Source organism: Mercenaria mercenaria, chromosome 6, assembly GCF_021730395.1.
Source record: "Mercenaria mercenaria strain notata chromosome 6, MADL_Memer_1, whole genome shotgun sequence".
NCBI lineage: Eukaryota > Metazoa > Mollusca > Bivalvia > Venerida > Veneridae > Mercenaria > Mercenaria mercenaria.
The window spans coordinates 57,587,246-57,608,673 of NC_069366.1; the positions used below are offsets into that span (position 1 = coordinate 57,587,246).

A 21,428-nucleotide genomic window follows, 5' to 3' on the forward strand; every position below is an offset into this window, starting at 1 on the left:
GTCATGTGGAATGTGACCTACTGACCTACTTTTTTGTTTTTTAAGATACAGCCTTGAAATTTGGATGGCATGTAGTTTTGCACACCAATCTTAAAACTTCAGTGACCATGAATGTGACCTACTAACCTACTTTTTTTCAGGTGAGTGATACAGGGCCTTTTTTTTCATTCAAATGGTTACCTTTTTTGTTTGTAGTCCAATTTTCATTTTTTCGTTGCGTTAATGATTCACCTAGTTCTAAAACAAAATGTTGCCAAATACTGCACATAGCCCTTTTAGGCAAACATTTTGACCAAGTGCCTTAAATTTATACAGAACCAGATCTTCAATACAAACAATATAGTTGTAGATGACCTTGAGCACACGTCTATAAATAATTATATACTTTGGTTAACTGAACTTAGTATAATTAGAAGACTCCAGAACCTTGGCCTTGTTTCCAGTTCTGTAGATTCTTCCATCTCAAAACAAGACAACACTTCTTTGTTACCAAGTTAAATATGGGTCAGACGGGTCCAAAAATCTTCTAGACTCTTCTTCCTAATGGCCATGCAAATGACGATGACAAACACCAATTAGTTCATTCAGTTTCCTACAAATGATGCAATATTAGTTTGTCAGTTACTTGCTGTGAACAGGTTACAACTCGCAATGAATCCAAGAGCCAGCTACTATGTGAAGTCATTACTATTGGGGGCCTTTTAATATTTGAACAGATCCACAAAATGAACTTGCACTTCATTTTACCATAACCACAAACTCATATACCACCAATAGGTGTTTAAGCCCAAACCACAAAATTTCATGCCAAAATTAAGATTTCACATTACAATATGAAACTAGGAAACATATTCTATCCTAAAAACAAACAAACAAACGAAGATTTTTAAATCGTCATTGACTTTATTGTCTATAGACCACAGTTTATAAAACAAAATGAAGTTTAAGGATCAATGAGAAATGAATTGCAATGAGTTGATTTTTAAAATCAATGGGAAAACTGTTGGTCATACTATATACATAATCAGTGTTATTTACTACAACTTTTAGTTTTTCCATGATTCTTCTTTACAACATAAAAACATTACTACAACAATGTTACACTTACTTTTAGACATATATTTGTTCATATTTTGTTAAAACACCCTAGAATTGTTTCCACAAAATCAAATTTAGTTATAAAATTCACTCGACCAAAGCCAATAATCACTGATTTTTTTCCATTATAGTCACAAAGGTAGAAGACATATTTGTCTTTTCCAATTTTAACTTGATATTAAGCCTCAATAGAGTTTAAGAGTTACTGATTAAAAAGAACCAAAATAACACGACACTGATGAATTGCTACCAACAAAAAGTTCCATTGAAATTAGTTGAAAGTATTGTTCCCAGGTTTGTAAGCTTTCAAAGTAGAATGATCTTCTGCTGTAGGTCAAGAAATGGGCTTTCCGGCGACACAGCATGTGGACGAAGACGTGTGAACATGTTACTCCATGGCCTCTTCTTCCTCCTCGGCTTCTACGGCTTTAAAAAAAACATAAACCTCGTCAAACATGCATTCAGTGATTCAAAATATTTTAGCTTTTTACTGTTGTTTCCCTAGCCCAAAGATGAGGCTGCCCAAGAGCATAATTATCATATTTGTTTCTTGATTTCTGTACCGAAGTAGAGCCAGCATAATGTCAGCATCAGAGCCAGCAATTTTTAGGGTCCTGTTAGTTCAGTGACAGCTGCACATTTTTCTACCCCATCAAAAACATTTAAGTTCATTTAATTTATATAGAAGTGAAAATTACCTGAAAAACTTGATTAACATTATGCTTAACATTATGCCTTATCTTTATTATGTTTTCAAAACCAAGGCGATGTACACATTTCAAAGGGTAAGAATTAACTCTGTCCAACTGTTTATACATGTATGTAGTTCAAGAACTGAACTGTGTATTAATAGAAATACAAAGTTTTTAAAACAATTGTTATTAATTGTATTAAATGGAAATATGTAAAGTTTTTAACATACTGTCTGGATCAACTCCACACAGTCGCAGACAGTGCTGACGTTCCGATCGTGTGAAGAACTCGTCCTTCACGAACAGTGGAAACTTTTCACGCCAGATTACAATTGCACACTTTGGATCTGCATTCCTGAAAGGTCAGAATTTTAAATTAGTACTGCAGAAGTATTAACATAATGATTTTGCAAACATCAATCATGTGTCTCTACATCGTATCTTCTCTTCAAATTTTTCAGAGTAACTCCGACTTGTAACTGCACAAAGATTTCCTCTGATTAAAGCATTCTAAAGTCAAAATGCTACTTATCACAGACATTTCACACTGACTCGGTCGAATTTTTCTCCGTACAAAATCTGAAATCTTCCAACTTGGGGCTCTGTTGAAACACTGTGCCATAAAAATTAAATTTTTCAAGTAAAATGCAACTTACTTTCCTTTTGGTTCATAGAGGAAGTAGACTGGGCCATTGTCAGCTGAAATACACAAGGAAAACAGATGTTAATCTTGTAATATGTTTCTATAGCTTCAAATATATACACACACATACATGATACATACATTTAATATACATTTTGAGGGTTATAAGAAATTTGAATAGCCTTCTTTTTTTCATAACTTATTTACTTAACATTTGCATGCCTTACAGTCTACAATTAGGTAATATGATATTTTCTTTTGACACATGACATAACTACATAGGGCAATGACTGGTTTTTAAATTCATTTCAACATTACCCAAGTCAAAGTAACAAATTTGACTGAAACTGAGTGAAAGTATACATATTAAGAATACTGACAGGACTAGAACATTCCTTCCTTAACTCAGAGGAGTTTCCAGTGATAAAACATATACTGTGAAATCATTTAAATTTGCTGGCATGAAATTTCGCGCAAACGTGAAGAAGGACTGTTTCACGCAGGCTTTAATTTGCGCATTTTCAATTTTAGAAAGGGAAAGATATAATCAAAAAATAATAATAGCGCGGTCATAAATTCGAGCAATGGTCCTAGCGCGAAATACGCGTAAATTTGTGAATAAAAATTATTTCACAGTATCTGGTGATACTTCTTTTATTCCTTACCAGGATTAACTGGTTTCAAGCAATTCAAGTGACAACATGAAACAGAGATGGAGGAAGAATGACCACTCAATCATTGAGTAGAACTATTCAACTGCACAATGTTTTTGCAAAATTTCATCTCGTATTTAATTTGAACGACAACCAGAAATGTGAACTGCTCTGCGGTAACTTACGGACGGTTTGAAGTTCTTTCTGTAGCCTGTCTGTCAAGTCCTTTATGACAACTTCCTTGTTTTCCAGCATTTGTACCAGATCTGCCCTTGTTATTGTGAGCAGGCGTTTGTTCATGAACTGTAGTACCGGCAGTGTACTCTACAAATACAGACAATGTGCTAACATCAGTGGAGACAACAATCTGACAAATGTTAACAGAACAGAAATAAAATCAAACTTCACAATATATGAAGTCCTATCACCTAAATCACTGACATCAAACCTACTACTACAAATTTCAGAATTTACTGAGGAATGAATCAGCTCTTGAAATACAATCACTTCATTCACAATTAAAACTAAATAACTCAGCTGTCAGAGGGACCCAACAAAACATACTATTATCTGAATGTATTTTTTTTTTACATTTTTAATGACACTCAATGCTAAGTTTGCCATGCTGTGTATCAAACTCTTCTAAATTTTACAAAAATAATTCTGCATTATGAATATGCCAATCCTCAACATTTCTAGTAAGACTCCATAAAAATCTTTAAACACTGAAGGGAGTAAGAGTAATTGCACAAAAAGCTGTCTCCATCATGCGATTATATGGAACACAATAAGAACATGTGGGACATTAAACTATTCTTACCGAAGTGTTATCTCATGAGGTTTGGTATATGAAATGACATACCTTTACATCGGTTTTTCCACCATCAGCACATCTCATCATGAGCATTCCACCACATTGGGCTTTGCTCCTCCTCTGTAAAAAATAAATATCCTGTTATATACAATATTAGCCTTCCATTCAAAATATTTAGAAAAAGAAAAATAAGAGCTGATGGCAGACAGCAATGCTAGATTATTCAACAGCCTTGTCAATTGAAAGTAGAAAAAAGGGGCATGATTTTGAAAACAGCAGAACAGAGTTATGGAACCTGTGCAGTGAGTCAGTTCTTCACAGTGAATAAGTGTGTGAAGTTTCAATCCATTCCCACAAGTGGGTACTGAGATACCTGCTCACATACAAAAACTTAACCAAATTGGGATGCAGACACCGACGAATGGGTGAGTCAAATAGCTCTACCTCTTCTTCGTATAGTTGAGCTAAAAATATTTTACTGATACTTTGTATCTGTTTGTTTTGGTTTTAACGCTGTTTTTCAAAAATATTTTAAGTAACTGCAGGCAGTTAACATCAACTGTGTTCCTGGATTCTGTACCAGTACAAACCTGTTCTCCCCTAGTATCTGCCAACTTCCCCTCATGTATAAATCAAAGGTGGAGGACGATGATTTCAGACACTATGTCATCAAAATGTCACTGAGAACATGCGTCTTACAATAGCAGAACTTTTTGACAGACAAAACTCATGACGAACTACAATAGTGATCACAATAATTCAGCCTGAAGCACTCTATGCAGCATATGACCTGTGTGAGTTCTTACTGACCAAGAAATTCATCTGTTTGTTCAAATTAGTATAAAACTTACAGCAACTTCTGTGTTGAATCTGATGAGAGAGCGAACTGTTGGGTTGTAGTAGTAGAAAAGCGTAAATTTGCCATCTTGTACGTATTTCAGCATGTTGGGTAGTGGATTTACTTTCTTCAAATCAAACATGTCCCTGTAAAGTAGAGGTGATAAAACAGAATATAGAACTTACTGAAACTACTTTCAAGATGGAAACTTTCCTTATTTCCTAGAAAGTAACTATCATAAACTTATTCTGGTGAACTCTTTTAGATCACCTTCTTTGAAATCGCAGTAATGTATAAAAGGTAAAACTGCAACTTTTTTGACAGTGGATGAAAACCCAGGACCCCTCCCAGTCTGCTAGATGGATTTGTTGCATGAAAGATTTTTACACGCCAAGCAAGGTTTCGAATCCACAGTGGTAAGTGGTGATTCAAAGCCAGTAAATTGACCATTAAGTGTACACACCTGTATGTAACCCATTCACTGTCTGTAGGTTTAACCTCCTCATAGCGGCAAGCTTGCTCCTGCAGTTTCTTCTGTAGCCAAGCTGGCATGCAACTGAAATATTAAACTTTGTATTAATAAAAATTTCTAAGAATACAGTATTTCTCATATATAAAATATTCTACCCAAGCTTTTCACCATTTTCTTACTGTTTACTTTTTCATTTTCAAAGCCTCAGCTGTCTCACTGTAGTCAAATTTTAGTAGGTACTGACAGCTAACTTCTTCAATAAACAAAATCATAAGCCAGGCAAAATCATGTCTTAAAATGGTTAAAATTTTAAGAATTCTTCCATCTTCATACTTACACCCTGCATATTATCATATTACAACCTGAACAACTTTCTAAGTCCTCGTATTACACCTAAGTCCTCGTATTACACCCTGTATATCATCTAAATTACTTACGATTTTGAAATCTTCATTGGAGCAAGATCAAAGTTGCTAGTCTCCGTAGTAGCTGTTGTATTCAAAGATTCGTTGGTAACTTCTGTTGTCCATTCTATCTCGGAGCAGCAGACATTCACATCTACACGTATCGGCAATGTATAAGGACTCTTCTTTTTCTTCTCAGCATCTCCCGCTCCGTCAACTTTGTCCTCTTTCCCCTCTTGTTTTACATCAGCTTCTGTCTCCATGGCTTCTACATGATAATTCAAGTTAAAAGTATTTTTATAACCTCTTCTAGTATTTGTTTCAAATGCTTGCATTTCCATATATCTTACAAAGGTCAGTAAACCTACTCAAAGTTCCTGAAAACTAACAGTCCCAATCCAATAGTTACTGAAAACATTCCCCATTAAATAAGAAGCAGATGGCAAAGATTTTCGTAACTGTTCTACCCAACAAGCAGGTAGGCCTAGACAATTCCAGCTGTAACTAGAGAATATTTCCCATTTAAACACTTCATTTAAACTGAAGGAATGAAAATTGCATGTCTTAAAGCAATTTCATTAGGGCTAACATTTGTGCACCCTTCAAAGGGGTTAAAAAACCAAGTGGACAGGAAAAATGGACCGCTTACTTCACCTTTATTCTCACTCAACAACCTTGGTCATGTACCAATATGAATGGAAACTGCATTCTGTGCATCTTATCATGCCAAACATTCGTGCCAGCTTAAGCGAAAATCCTTTACAGGGTAAAAAATAGTGCACAGCAAACAATTTTTAGATGAAAAAGTAAACTGGCACATAAACTAACATATAACAAAGGAATGATATTTACAGCAAAAACTTCACAACTAACCTTCAGCCTCATCTTTCTGCCATGGCAATGGTCCGAACTTAGTAATTACAGCAACAAAGAAACCTCCAGTATCATTGTCATGTGGCATCACTCTCAAACTGTAAATATCACAAAGTAACATATGACAGAGAGCAAATTATTCTAAATTTTACATTACACTGTCAATAGGAAACTTCATGATAACCTAACAAATTCATGTAAACACACTGAAAACCTGATATGTAAGAAGGGTTAACCCCAATTTGTAAGGTCTGGTTTCAAGAGGCATCAACACAGCTTTAAATAGTAGAGGAAGTCCTCAAGTGCTCCTCATGGCACTCTTTCAAGAAACGACAGACATCTTGGTAAAATCCTCAACCAGTAATAAGACAAAGCAACACGCTCGTACAATTATGAAAGAACTTAAACATTGAAAGTAAGTCCTTCTATATGTTTGAAATTTTCTCTTCCTGCTGCAATTTGTACTTGTCGCGCAATTTACTCAGGAAAAAAATTTTGATATACTGTTTCTCTGTTAAAGTCCCCTACAAATGGTACATGTAATCATACTGTGGCACAGTAACAGAACAGGACAGATTTCATCTTTGTCAACAACTGATAAACTGTTTTGAATTGTCAATATGCTCTGGCTTCTCTACAGCTCTGTCTTCACTGAATTTATTATATTTCTGGTCAAAATCACACTCGTCGTGCAAGACTAGAATACTATAGCAAGTTCCACTCGCTGAGAACCAATTTCGAATTACAAGTGGACGAGCAGATTTGCCAAGCACCGAGCTCCAGAGCATGTGTCTGTTCTTTTCCAAGATCAAAACCAACTCTGCATCATTCCTAGTTAAATCATGACTTTCACCATACTGCATGACTAGTCTGGTTATGAATTTTTTTTAATGCACTGGAACCCTACCCCTGCTGAACTGTTAAAATCATTACATACCATCTGTCCAGGTTTAACAAAGCTGCATCGTCTTCTGTTGGGGCAAACAAGGTGTCCTCATTTTCCTTCTGGAACCACAGGGGGCTGGATTCAAATGTATCATAGAACACAAGTCCCTGACTCATTACCTATAGGAAACCACAGAATAAAAGCATTACATCTCCCACAAGTACATATAGGTTATTCAATAACATTCAAGATTACAAATCTAAAACAGAAATATTTTGAAATATATATATATTCTACTAGAAAGATATATGAAAATGGAAAGCATCTAGGAAATATTAACAATTCAATTAAAACTTACTTAAATATTCAAACAGTTATTTTCAAGTCTGTATCAATTTAATTATATTGACAAAATTATAAAGTCAGTCAGTGGCTTGCTGGCAAGCTTTTAAAAATGTGTCATTTTTTTCATAAAATGACTTTCCTAGACAATTTTGTCATTTTTGGAGTGAAATGACAGTCAAATTACTTAGATTTCACACTAAAGCAAAGTAAAACTTATCTTCATATTTACAAGGAAGATAAGTAATGGGCAAGTACTTGGATTTAAATGGAAGGGACAGAATACCCATCGTAACTTACTTCACTGTAACCCTGTACAAACAAACATTATATGTATGGTGAACATATTCCTTGCAGATTGTTTAATGATTGTGTACATCACAAGCAGTATTACAGTATTGCAAAATAACGCTATATCTGGCATTCCATAATGGAACATCAAATGACATGGTAATTGGTTACAATAACATGTGTCACACTAAAAAAGAGAAGTTCAGTTCATAATTAACAACAAACAACAACGTTAATTGGGACACTGTTGTGACAATTAACTGTTGAAGATGATTAGCATGGAGATATATACAGATCCAACCTGATAAGATCTAAATGATGTTAAAATGACATGCAGACCTTTATAATAAAAGTCTGACCATGTCTGTACACTTTTTAAAGAGATCTTTGTTATATTTCCTCAGGTGTTTCATTCTTTCATACACAAACTGATCACATATAAACTGGTATATTTTCATCCTGTTCTTCAGAGTTTTTTTTTTTTTTTTTTCAAAATGGCAGGTTATTTTGAGAACCATATTGCCAGTTTGATTTTGGAGAATGGATAATTTGCTCCCGTGAGTCCCTCCATCTTCTTATGCCGATGCATTTGACCGCCTTAACTATATTGACCCATACTCAGTTTAAGAGTAAGGGAGACCAACAGCTTCATGGAACATCAACATTACGGGGTGTAAGGGTTTCTTACATGGAACATAAACAACAAAGGGGAGCGATCCATTGGCAATGGATAAGTTGTTCCTTCGTTTGTCACCATTTAACAGTTCTTCAGTGATAAACAACATGTTTTCAACAAATTCCTTAATGGTAATCATAGAAGTAACCTGGTATGTAGAAACAAACAACAATATATACAATGGATTGTCTGAAATACAATGAAATGATACAAAATTTCATTTCAATGATAAGCAATATTTATCTTCATATAAGAAATGACAACAGTACGTAATCTGGATGGATGTCAAACGTCAGTCGTCACCAAGTCCAAATCAAGCATTTTAAAGTTGAAAAAATGTAGTTAACAAAAACACATGTTTAAGAGTCACAAATTCTGATTGAGTATACCACTATACCTCATGCAAAGATGGTCTCTGTCATGTCTTATGGTACAGGTCTACTAGAAAACAAAGATCAAACAATATTACAAACAGTAGTTTATCAAATTTCAATACAATGTTTCTTTCTTAATTACACAGTACAAAAATTGTGTAAAAATTGTAATATCTTTGAAAACAAATAAAACTGTCAAGACTTTGTGAAAATGAAGTGAATATCAATCAGTTACAATTACATATCTTGTATGTTGTACCACTCGCAATATAATTTCTATTTTAAACCATAGGAAAGATTTAAGTTTTGTTTGAATAACACAAATTACAACTCATATTTGTTTTCTCTTTACACTTAATGCTGAAGTCATAAGAGCAGCTTTTATGGTAAACTCAACAAGCATTACAATAAAATGTAAACAAACATTTAGGAAGTAACATATAGCAATTAAAACACAATGAATTTCACACTGGAGTGAAAATACACTGATTGATAACAAATACACCATAGTTTATATCCAGTAAGATTAAAAAATCACTAAGATAAAAAATCAAACAAGTTCCATCATTTACAAAAATAATACGTAGACTATAATAGAAATAGTTTCAATTCAAAACATATAAGCTTATTGACAGACACCTATAATGGAATGCATAAATCTTAAATGTATACAGAGATACCTTAGAGACAGGATACAAAAAAGGAAGTCAATTATTATTGATTAAATCAGTTAGGAATACTTTGTGACCTTGTTATTGTGGTATGTCAATCAACATTCATGCATAGTTTAATGTGTATCCGCTGCAAATTTCACACCCTCCGTCACAATCGTAAACTTTTTAACCTGGGTTGATGTCAGCAACAGTTCTCCAAAGGGAATGTTGACCGTCTCTTTATTATGTATTGAAGTATCACATCTTCATATGGGTATTTCATCTTAGGTAAGTTATCCATGCTGGAGTTGTAACCACTTCACTGTAACACTTGTGGCTCTCATATTTATTGTAACACATAGAAATAAAGTGTGACCATGTAAAAATGACCCCTATTTTATGTGCAAAAGATAGAAAGTAGATTTCTATCAAGGATGATTCTTGGGTTTTAGGTCACATGCAGTTGTCATGGAAACAGCACAGCTGCATTTATCCAGTACAGCAGCAAAGGAATATATCCTTAAATCATACATCCATTGGTAAGTATGCAACAAAACCTTGTTTTGTCATTTTATATATATATTTTTTTTTATTTCTGTTCTTCACTTAAGTATAACCTTCCATTTTAAAAATCTTTTCAGACACAACTGAACTCTGCATTCAATGTTCACAGGAATTATATTCGTAGATTAAGGGTACAGAACATTTTCAAGGGCAGCAATTCTTATCAAGTTGTTTTCCTTGCTTACAAACTAAAGGGACTTGGCAATACCAGAAGTGACTTAACAATACCATAACTGGATGCACATTTGTCCAACAGGGTATACTACATACCAGATTCTTGCAAAATGATAAATGGTTGATCACTTTCGACACATTTCCCTGACAGATGGACTGAGTTACTAGAAACAGTTCATGACACAGCAGTTATAACTGTACAAAAACTTTCTTGGAAAAATAACATTTACTAACATATCATAAGCCAAACTGGAACTATCTATTCCTTCAGCTTTACTATAGGATTAATGAACTTTTTTAGTTTTTCAGCGATATCATTAACAAACCAAAGTACCAAATAACTGACCTTCCATTTTGCCATTCCTGGTCTAACATGGAAGTCTGGCAGGCGGTTTCTCACATCAACCAATTCAAGTGTTTCTGTAAACAAGATTCAATATTACAAGTATGCGAAGTCACAACCCATGGCATGTTGACCTCCGTCAGCACTATGTGCCAAGCCATGAATTTAAAACATTTGCAATACCCTATTCCTTTAAGATCAATTTACCTTTAATAGTACATGTCAAATCCAATTCTATATTAACAAGTTCAACAATCATGAAATTATAAGCTTTTAAATTACAAGTTTTAATAATGGAAGAAAATTCTTTCCTGTTGGGTGCCCGACCCCAATCAACTTCCCATAAGCTATCTGAATGGTATCCTAACATGAAAGAATTCAACATGCTTTGCTTGGTTTTGAACTCATAGCAGTTTAGAAGCAAGTGATTCAAAATCCGCCACTTCAACAACTCAGCCACTGAGGTCACGATTTGTGACACATCCAAAAGGACACAATACAATGGCATTATATACACGACATACCTGGAGCTTCTTTCAGGAGAGCTGCAACAACAGCCTCGTTTTCGATTGGATTGAGTGATGTAGTGATGTAGACAAGCTGTCCATTCAATTCCAGGAGTTCAAGTCCTCGACGAAGCATTGCCTTCAGATCCCTAAACAGAAGAATATGTGCATATGAAGAATTTATTACAACACAGTTGGATATTTCTCGCAACAGCAAAAACAGTGGACTTATTTGCATCTTTTTTATTCAGAGGTTAGAGTTCACTGCAGACTTTTTAAATAGGAATTGAAACTAATGGGTCTCTATTGAGAGCTTGTTTTTATTCTTTTTCCTGTTAAATTTCTAAAATGGCCTGGCCTAGCATTCAATTTGGGCACTACCATTTATCATTCAAAGAGGTGTTCACTGAAAATTTACTGTCCGAATAGCAAACAGTACAGACCATGATCAGTCTGCATGGACGTGCAGGCTGATCTTGGTCTGCACTGGTCGCAAAGGCAGAATCACTTGCCACCAGCAGACTAAAGGTTTACATAGGTTTTATTGTAACTAATAACAATGAACAAGATCTATGAAATGTCTGTAAATACTTTTCTATCAAAAGATTATACTACACTCCCAACACATTCACGATGAAAAGGTAATTTACAGAAAACTGATCATGGTCTGCACTGTTCGCTACTGAGTCAGTGAATTTTCAGTGAACACCCCTTTGAATAATAAATGGTACTGCCAAAACTGAATGACAGACCAGTCCATTTAAGAAATTTAGCAGGCAAGAGGTTAAAGAGTTTTCAAAATGCATTACATATATCTAAAGACTACATACTTGTGATTTTTCTGTGCCTTGGTAACATTCCAGCCAGCTCTGACCTTCTTGTTGCTTCTCAATGATCCATCATCACTGAAAATTATTAATGTTGTTATCACATGGCAACAGCATATAAAATTAATATTCTTTATCTAAATGGAACACTTAATCTACATTTCTTGAAACTAGTCAATGGACTAAAACTGTTGCTTAGACTGATGTATTTCCAAACAAACAAACAGAAAATAATAGCTCATCATAAAATACAAGGTATTCATGTGTTCTTCATGTTACACATGTTACTTATAATTTAACAGATGCAATATTTGTTCACACATAATTAACAATTCAAAAACACCTCAAAGAGTACGCAATTACATAAGTTCTACCAAACAGTCTATTTAATAATCCGTTTTAACTTTTCTTTTATGGTGGCAATGGGTACCCAGACTGATGTATTTCAAATTGCAAACAAATATAGCTAAAACACTAAGACTTACCTTGAAGGTGCATCAATGAAAATTCTGTCATACAAGATTTTGCTTTCAGGAACATGCTGAAAAATAATCATTGGTCAATTTTTAGCCAGTTCTTAGAAACAACCAATCAAAAGCCCAAGTTTTAACCTCTATCATGTTAGACACGAATGATCATGCCTTTGCAGTCTGATCATGATCTGCACTGTTTGCAGTTCAGTCAGTATCTTTTTGTTAAGCACCCCTTTTAACTGTTAAAGTTACTGTTCAAATTGTAAGATGGACAAGTTCATTACGGGAATATAGCAGGGTAAGGGTAAGGGTAAAGACATATCTCAAGACTAGCTTTATACCCTTGAACGCACTTTCTAATGTAAATATTCTTATTTCGTATACATTTCACGACCATCAAATTGTCATGTTCCTAATGTACTTTACTTGAAATTGATAATTTGTAAGTTAATTAACTCCGACAGTATCTTTACTTTATCATGAGAAGTAGAACAACTGGGAGTGGGAAACCTACCTCTTCAGTTGTATACAGATCCGGGAATTTCTTGGCATCTTCATGTGTGAAGAAAACATTTGTTCCCTGTGACCATCTGTAGTTGATCCTGAAGTCTACATCATTAGCCACAACAAATCCATCTGTAAATAAATGTTTCATTTCTAGGGTTATCTAATTAACGCAAGTGTGTCATTAATATACAGTTTATGGTATATATACGACAATATAACGACATGCAGAAGTATTTTGTACTTGTTGAAAACTTGAAGTTGTCAGCTCAGATAATCTACTATCAAGGTTGATCTTTGATTTGGTCTACCACCAGTCCAGTTTTTTTAAACAAAACAGGTAAGTTTCAAGATTGTATCATTTATTATAATATCTTTTATCACTGTAGATACAGGAAATGATTCTCTGAATTAGAGACAAAATAAAACAACTCAGGCTAGGGTAAATTTAGTGTGAAATCATCAAACAGAATACAACATATAAACTTTACCAGATAGCTTTTTCGGGCTGTTTAAGATCTGTTCTAGAATCTGTGTGGTCTGGTATCCCGGAGCAGCACACATCTCCAGAATCTGAAAAATAAGTTCCAGTCACATTTATTTATGGGCAATAAACTTTGTAACGGAGCATATATACTAATCACTCTACCAATTACAATGTGTTCATTTGCCACATTAAGGTTAAGGAGTATATCATCAAAACACAGAAATATTTGATAAACAAACAACATCTGTACCAATATTTTACCTGACCATTACATGTTCTGCCATACTGTCCCATACGTTGGGTACTTAAAATATTCTGAAAAAGTTGTCCCCCTTTGAAAATGAATGTCATTTGTAAAGAAATAAAAATAATTGCTGAAAACTGTGTTCCACCTTGTTTTGTGAAATTTCAACACTCATACACTATTACAAATGCATCAAAACGAACATATGTAACAGTTCTTTGAAATGGTGTTTTTAAAGGCTTTAACTGTCTGGAAGTGGGGCCCCTGTAGGCAGCCCTTTTCAGGAATTCAATGTTTATATCAGTATACTGGCACTTGTTTCATAGAGCAATATACATGTTTTACATGATGTTCAATTTTCATGTGAAACAACTCTTTCTTTCTATGATTTGGTGTTGTTTTTTTCTCAAAATGTTAGGCTAACCGTTAAGCAATAAACAGCAGAAGGTGCAAACTTAGTAATTATCATGATTTTATTTGTTATACAGGTGCAGCAAATTCACTTCTATGCTGTGAAATCATTTCTATTTATGGGGGACTTACTTGCACTGATATTGTGGCCAAGTCAAAAATTAAATCTCAAGGAACAAGAAAATTTCCCACTCATTCTATGCTAAGAATCCACATATTCACATCCTTGTCAAATTGTGTGAGATATACAATACAAGGTTACATATAATAATAGCATACCTTATGACTTGGGTTGATATCTACAAGCAATGGTGGAATCATATTTGCAATTTCTCCCTTCGACACAAAACCCTGTAAATATATTCATACATTTATATGTGTTTGTTGAAAATTGCTTACAACTTCTGTAAGATCAAGCAAAAATGACATGAAATATGCAATCAATTGAAACTTCTAGTATTATCCTTAACATAATAGGTTACAATAAACATTTACCCTGTGAAAAATGGTTCAAGAACATGTTTGACATTGTCACAAAATTCAAGTACTTTTCAAGCCCCTTGTACTACTTTTCTCCAAACCACATCTTGTTTTGTTTTTGACAGGTTAAATGTTACATCAACACAAATATAGGTCATATGGTAACTTTCAAGCTTTTCATCGTGGAAGAAGACCCCAGGTGCCCTTCTGGGCATTTCTTCATCACAAGCAAGCACCTGGGTAGAACAATTGACCTTCCGTAAGCCAGATGGATGGCTTCCATACATATAAAATTCTAGGCCCCAAGCGAGGCCAAAACCAAAATCTTTGAGGGGACAAGTGGTTCAAGTCAGCGACCTTAACTGCTCAGCCACAGAAACCATATCTTGAAATCATAGAGTAGGTTAAGGAATATATGCACTTCCTCCTATCAGCATTAAATGTCCTCAGACGAAGTTTAAGGTTTTCATTTTATTCAAATCAAAACATTTGATTTTCCTAATCACTGAAATGTTGTTAATTATTTACCTGAATGTCTAGTAAAAAACATGAAGCCAGTTTTATTCTACAAAGAGGAAATATCAATAACAGAGTTATTGTAGGAATTCTGTATTACAGCTGTATAAACTGCCTCACAGTAAAAATAAACATTATTATACATACTGCTTTGTCTTCTTGGGTTATAAAGTTGCTAATGGGTTTCAGATCGTCACACTGGAAGAATGTCTTATGATCAACATTAGTTCTCCAGGCCAGTTGTTTGGGATACCTATATATAACAAATTAACCTTTTTTTCTTTTTGAAGATTCAAATACAGAAATTTTAAATGATGTAAAGTTTCATCCTATCAGTTATTTCTTCAGTTCACTCCTGTACAGAATTGTGAAAATGCATCATCTGTAATTTCCAAGGGTATGAATTCTGAACAAGGGCAAATGATAATAATCAGGGGGAAATACAATCATTATAAACGGGGGAGTATCAAAACCATTTCAAATTTACATACCATGGCAACGGAGTGACTTCAAATGGTACATCATCCACCTTCACATTGGCAACTTTGGGGAAAATGCTATTTCTAAGGAACTCCCTTAACACTTCAGCTTGTCTGTAATAAATCCACACAGACCTTTTGTTGTAATTACATTTAATAATTTTGCAATGTACATTTGTAATAACAAATGTATTTAAAAACTCTGTGTCATCCATGTCATTATCTATGTTTGGAAATGAATCAACTTGACAACTGCACGTTAAAAGATAAGTTATAGCCATAACTATTTTACAGAGAAAAAATTCTCCAATCCAATTAATCATTACCTTAAAAGAAGACAAGAGATCACAGAGTGATCTTGGCGCCCACCAATGTGCCATATTTGAGTGTTCCAAATTTCAAGACTTACTGACTAGCTCAAGGTCAAATTTCATTTTCGTACACAACACTGTGCATGTGGTCCAAATTCGAAAGCTGTAGCTTGAGAAATTTATGTGAAAATAGGTCACTAGATCAATCTTAAGGTCAAAGTTTAATTCGGTTTACAAAACTATGCAAGTGGTCCAAATTTGAAGGCTTAGCTTGAGAAATGTGTAAGTAGGTCACTAGGTCAAAATCAAGGGTCAAAGTTCACTTCAGAACACAAATCTATGCATGTGGTCCAAATCTGAAGCCTGTACTTTCAAAAATGTGAAAGTAGGTCACTAGGTCAATGTCAAGGTCAAAGTTTGTTTCGGTACACAATCCTATGCATGTGGTCTAAATTTGAAGCCTGTAGCTACAGAAATGCGAAAGTAGGTCACTAGGTCAATCTTAAGGTCAAAGTTCATTTCGGTACACAAAACTATGCATGTGGTCCAAATTTGAAGGCTGTAGCTTGAGAAATGTGAAAGTAGGTCACTAGGTCAAAATCAAGGTCAAATTTTATTTCAGAATACAAAAATATGCATGTGGTCCAAATTTGAAGCTTGTACCTTCAAAAATGTGAAAGTAGGTCACTAGGTCAATGTAAAGGTCAAAGTTTGTTTCGGTACATAAAACCATGCATGTGGTCCAAATTTGAAGGCTGTAGCTTGAGAAATGTGAAAGTAGGTCACTGGGTCAAAATCAAGGTCAAATTTCATTTCGGAACACAAAACTATGCATGTGGTCCAAATTTGAAGAATGTACCTTCAAAAATGTGAAAGTAGGTCACTAGGTCAAAATCAAGGTCAAAGTTTTTTCAAGTGCACAAAACTATGCATATAGTCCAAATTTGAAGGCTGTAGCTACAAAAATGTGAAAGTAGGTCACTAGGTCAAAATCAAGGTCAACTCATGTCAAGGTTCATCTTGCCACTCAAAAATATACATGTGATCCAAATTTGAATGTTGTAGTTATTGACAAGAAGATTTTAAAAGCTTTTCCCTTTATAAATCTATATGAACCATGTGACCCCCGGGGCGGGGCCATATTTGACCCTAGGGGGATAATTTGAACAAACTTGGTAGAGAACCACTAGATGATGCTACATTACAAGTATCAAAGCCCTAGGCTTTGTGGTTTGGACAAGAAGATTTTCAAAGTTTTTCCCTGTATAAGTCTATATAAACCATGTGACCCCCAGGGTGGGGCCATATTTGACCCTAGGGGTATAATTTGAACAATCTTAGTTGAAGACCACTAGATGATGTCACATACAAAATATCAAAGCCCTAGGCCCTGTGGTTTTGGACAAGCGGTTTTTCGAAGTTTTTCCCTATATAAGTCTATATATACCATGTGACCCCCAGGGCGGGGCCATATTTGACCCCAGGGAAATAATTTGAATCATCTTGGTAGAGGACCACTAGATAATGCTTCATACCAAATATCAAAGCCCTAGGCTCTGTGGTTCTGGACAAGAAGGTTTTCCCTATATAAATCTATGTAAATTATAGAAATAAACAAAGGGCCATAACTCACTCATAAATTGTTGAACCAGTCTGATTTTCAGGGGGACACAACTAGGGTACCAATACATCATTCTGACAAAGTTTGGTCAAAATCCCCCCAGTAGTTTCTGAGGAGATGCGATAACGAAAAATTGTTAACAGACGGACGGACCACGGACGCAGAGTGACTTTAATAGCCCACCATCATCAGATGGTGGGCTAACAAATATATATATTCACAAAGCAATAAAATTTAAACTGTTATATACCCAAGGGTTCCCGGTTTTCCTTCTAATATATTGTTGATTTTTCGACGGTTTTCGCAGATTCTGAAGGTGAATGGTAGATCTGAAAAGCAACTGGTGAAGAAATGTTTCCATTCTTCTTCCGGTACCAAACCAATACCCTGTGTAAATAGGAATTGCACTGAGTATAGTACAAATTTATACAGCTGACTTTTCAGGTAATTAGGAATTCCTGGAGATTTTTACCACAGAAAGATTTTTTAATTTTTTTTTTACACAAATCTACTTTAATATTTATCAATTTCAGTATTCATTAGACATTAGGGCAAGTCGCAATGCTCGTTTCAAAGGTATAGACAGGATAAACATGTGAAATTGGAAGTTGGCATTTAAATATGTAAACCAAGAACTGAAGCAAACAATTGTTAACAGGCAGAAACACCTGTTTTGGTTTGTTTTATGAAAAGAGAAATATTTTTATGGTTGGAAGTGATCGTTTTGTTAAACCTGGCAGAATTTTTTTTAACATTTACTAGTCAAACATGACACAGACTCGTTTAAACATGTAAATGTGGGAACCTTATTTGTCTGATACAGGCCCAGGATTCAGTCAAAAATCAGAAGCCTGAAAATCTAAATTCTAAAGCCTGAAATTTCTTTTTTCCATAGTTATATCGGGGAAATTCTGGCAGCCAAAAGCCTGAAATCAGGACCAATCCTGAAAAATCCTTGGTATGCCGATACCAACTGCACCTATTCAACTTCTCATTTAACCAAAAAAGGAAACGGCAAGTAACTACGCATGAGGTTGTGTGTGTGTAGTAACAACTAAAGAATGTATTTTTCATATAAACAATGCCTGCTTCATAAGGCAACCACATATGAAACAATAAACTGATCATAAAGTATTTTAACATAGTCATTTTCAGGATCATTTCTAGGAATATTTTTCAAAGCCTTGAGAAGCATTACCTTGTAGTATTTAATAAATGTAGACATCACAGTCTCTGCATTTTGCATTGTGACTGTTTCAATCTGGTTAGCTGGTGGTGGTGGCTGGAAAAAAAGAAGTAATGTTTGTAAACTTGTGTTATTCTAGTTTCAAAATAAATACAATGATCACCACAATATAGACATAGTACCAACCGAAGATCATTGAAGGCCTAGATCTTGGCAGTGGGCCAAGGAATTTCTGTCATCATTAGCACAGTTGGGGGCTAATTATTGACTTTCACAGTATGGTTCCAATAAACAGGGGTCATTGTTTAGTCAGTCTACCTTCCAACTGTAGAGGAAACAGTACTAGTGTATTTCATTATCAAACTTTTATTTGCAGGGCTTTTTCTAGGGTTTTTGGGAAAAGGGCCCCGGGTCAAATTGGGAAAATGTATCAAAATTGGGAAAATGTATCAAAATCCAGCAAGTTTTTAACATTTAATTGTATTAGTTTAAAACTTCAGTTTCAAGTTTTACTGGTAGACATTCAAATGAATTACAAATTTTAAGCATCCCCTTGTGAACTTTTGAGAATTTATTTTTTCAAGATTGTTTTCAAAGTTGCTAATACTGCAAAAATAAAATACGGTAACTCTTCATTTGTCATGTTTTAACTTTTGTTTACAGTAAATTCTTGTATTTATTTTTGCTGAGGTTGCAGATGGTCATGTTACTAAATATAGAAATGAGTTGGTTTTTCCAAAATTTTGTTTGGTTTCCTTGGCAGACTAAACTTACTATGCAAAAATTATCTTTGAATAACAAAAAAAAAAGAACAGTTACTGATTTCAGTTGGGAATTTTTTCTTTGGATTGGGATTTTTTGCTCCAGATTGGGAAAACTGGAGCATGTTTGGCATTGGGAATGGGGCTGAATATTGGCCCCTTGAGACAGGCAGAAAAAGCCCTGATTTGATAAAATTAATGTGTGGTAACTTTAAAAATTGTATCTATTTTTGCCATTTCTTTATTCAAAGAAAAATGTTCATTGATCAATAATAAACTTATTTAGGAAAATAATACAAATTTCACCGTGTCTTTTAGGAAATAAAGGGAGCTTTTTTTCAAAGCATTATCTGGTGGAGATGTTGATTTATTATTATATGCCAATAATGGTGATTGTATGTACAAGAAAAAATCATTTTCCCATTCTAATATAAATAAATCACTTTAGCAGGTATGACCTTTTTCATTATTATGATATTGGCAGATACTGCGATAGTAAGAATTTTTTTCCATTATACTATAGTGTTATTATTTTTACTATAATTTACCATTATTATTGTTAAAAGTATTATTATTATTTTTATTCTACATTCAATGATGGAAAATAAATTTCTTTCAAATCCTCTGCACACATCTTCATGGTCTAGTGGGGACCCCTGTTGTGCTAACTGCCCTCCTATGGCTACTGTTACATAAGCACTGATAAGCAGCAGATAAGATTGGATTTGGAGTGGGGGACACTTCTATAGGAGAGATCGCCCTGACGTCACGCATCAACACCTGTTTATCTGGTGGTGGGTAAAACAAATATTTTTACATCGTTTGTGTATGGGATCGGAATTTTTAATTTCTAATAACTTTTTCGTTCATCTATGGATTTTAAAAATTCAAAAAGTTTTGAAATGCTTAAGATTTTCATATTTTCATGTTTAAATAACTTTTGAAAATGAAAAACCGTTTTAAATGACATATGATTTTAACAGCGGCGTAGCGACGCTCCAAACTTTTAGAAAAAACACTGTAAGTTAAGCGTTCATTATTAATCGATTTTATTTCGAACTGAAAATTAAAAGTTATCAATAAATTGCTTGTTTTATATTCTTTCCATTGATCAAAAAAATATTGATATCATTTGTGTTTTAAGAAAGTTTAAGCCGTTAGAAAAACATCAATCTTAACAAAAAACATGGACGCTCGGCGTCTGCCCACCCGGTCTTTGTCTTATCAGTTCTAAAAATAGAATATACAACGGATTTGTATACAAACACGATCTCTCCTATAGTAGTGGATCTAGGCATCTCATGAATTAACCAACAAGAGGACCATGATGGTCCTGAATCGCTCACCTCTTCCCACATGACCCAGTTTTGAGTATGACGTCGTTTTTTCTATTACCTGACATAGTGACCTAGTTTTTGAGCTCATGTGACCCAGTTTTGAACTTGACCTAGATATTATCAAGATAAAAATTCTCTCCAATTTTCATGAAGATCCATTGAAAAATATGGTCTCTAGAGAGGTCACAAGGTTTTTCTATTATTTGACCTATTGACCTAGTTTTCGAAGGTACGTGACCCTGTTTTGAACTTTACTTAGATATCATCAAGGTGAACATTCTCACTAATTTTTATGAAGATCTCATGAAAAATATGGCCTCTAGAGAGGTCACAAGGTTTTTCTATTTTTATACCTACTGGCCTAGTTTTTGACCGCACTTGACCCAGTTTCGAAACTGACCTAGATATCATCAAGGTGAACATTCAGATCAATTTTAATGATGATTCATTGAAAAATATGGCCTCTAGAGAGGTCAAAAGATTTTAATAATTTTA

The 21,428-nt window shown here is 34.4% G+C and overlaps 1 protein-coding gene across 1 annotated transcript in view; it reads right to left on the reverse strand.

The window, feature by feature from the left end:
• Positions 1-881: 881 nt before the first annotated feature.
• LOC123548804 (RNA cytosine C(5)-methyltransferase NSUN2-like) overlaps positions 882-21,428 on the reverse strand; it is a 28,732-nt gene continuing 8,185 nt past the window's right edge. Inside the window, exons 2-22 of the mRNA XM_045336347.2 lie at positions 18,848-18,931; positions 17,900-18,036; positions 15,730-15,831; positions 15,386-15,491; positions 14,522-14,593; positions 13,592-13,673; positions 13,111-13,232; positions 12,609-12,664; positions 12,127-12,201; positions 11,315-11,445; positions 10,794-10,867; positions 7,425-7,552; positions 6,488-6,585; positions 5,648-5,882; positions 5,202-5,294; positions 4,752-4,884; positions 3,949-4,020; positions 3,272-3,410; positions 2,447-2,489; positions 2,021-2,145; positions 882-1,524 (exon numbers count right to left, since the gene is read on the reverse strand). Of these exons, the coding sequence (XP_045192282.2) occupies positions 1,487-1,524; positions 2,021-2,145; positions 2,447-2,489; positions 3,272-3,410; positions 3,949-4,020; positions 4,752-4,884; positions 5,202-5,294; positions 5,648-5,882; positions 6,488-6,585; positions 7,425-7,552; positions 10,794-10,867; positions 11,315-11,445; positions 12,127-12,201; positions 12,609-12,664; positions 13,111-13,232; positions 13,592-13,673; positions 14,522-14,593; positions 15,386-15,491; positions 15,730-15,831; positions 17,900-18,036; positions 18,848-18,931 (2,145 nt within the window). The 3' untranslated portion in view covers positions 882-1,486. The remainder of the gene's footprint in view (positions 1,525-2,020; positions 2,146-2,446; positions 2,490-3,271; positions 3,411-3,948; positions 4,021-4,751; positions 4,885-5,201; positions 5,295-5,647; positions 5,883-6,487; positions 6,586-7,424; positions 7,553-10,793; positions 10,868-11,314; positions 11,446-12,126; positions 12,202-12,608; positions 12,665-13,110; positions 13,233-13,591; positions 13,674-14,521; positions 14,594-15,385; positions 15,492-15,729; positions 15,832-17,899; positions 18,037-18,847; positions 18,932-21,428) is intronic.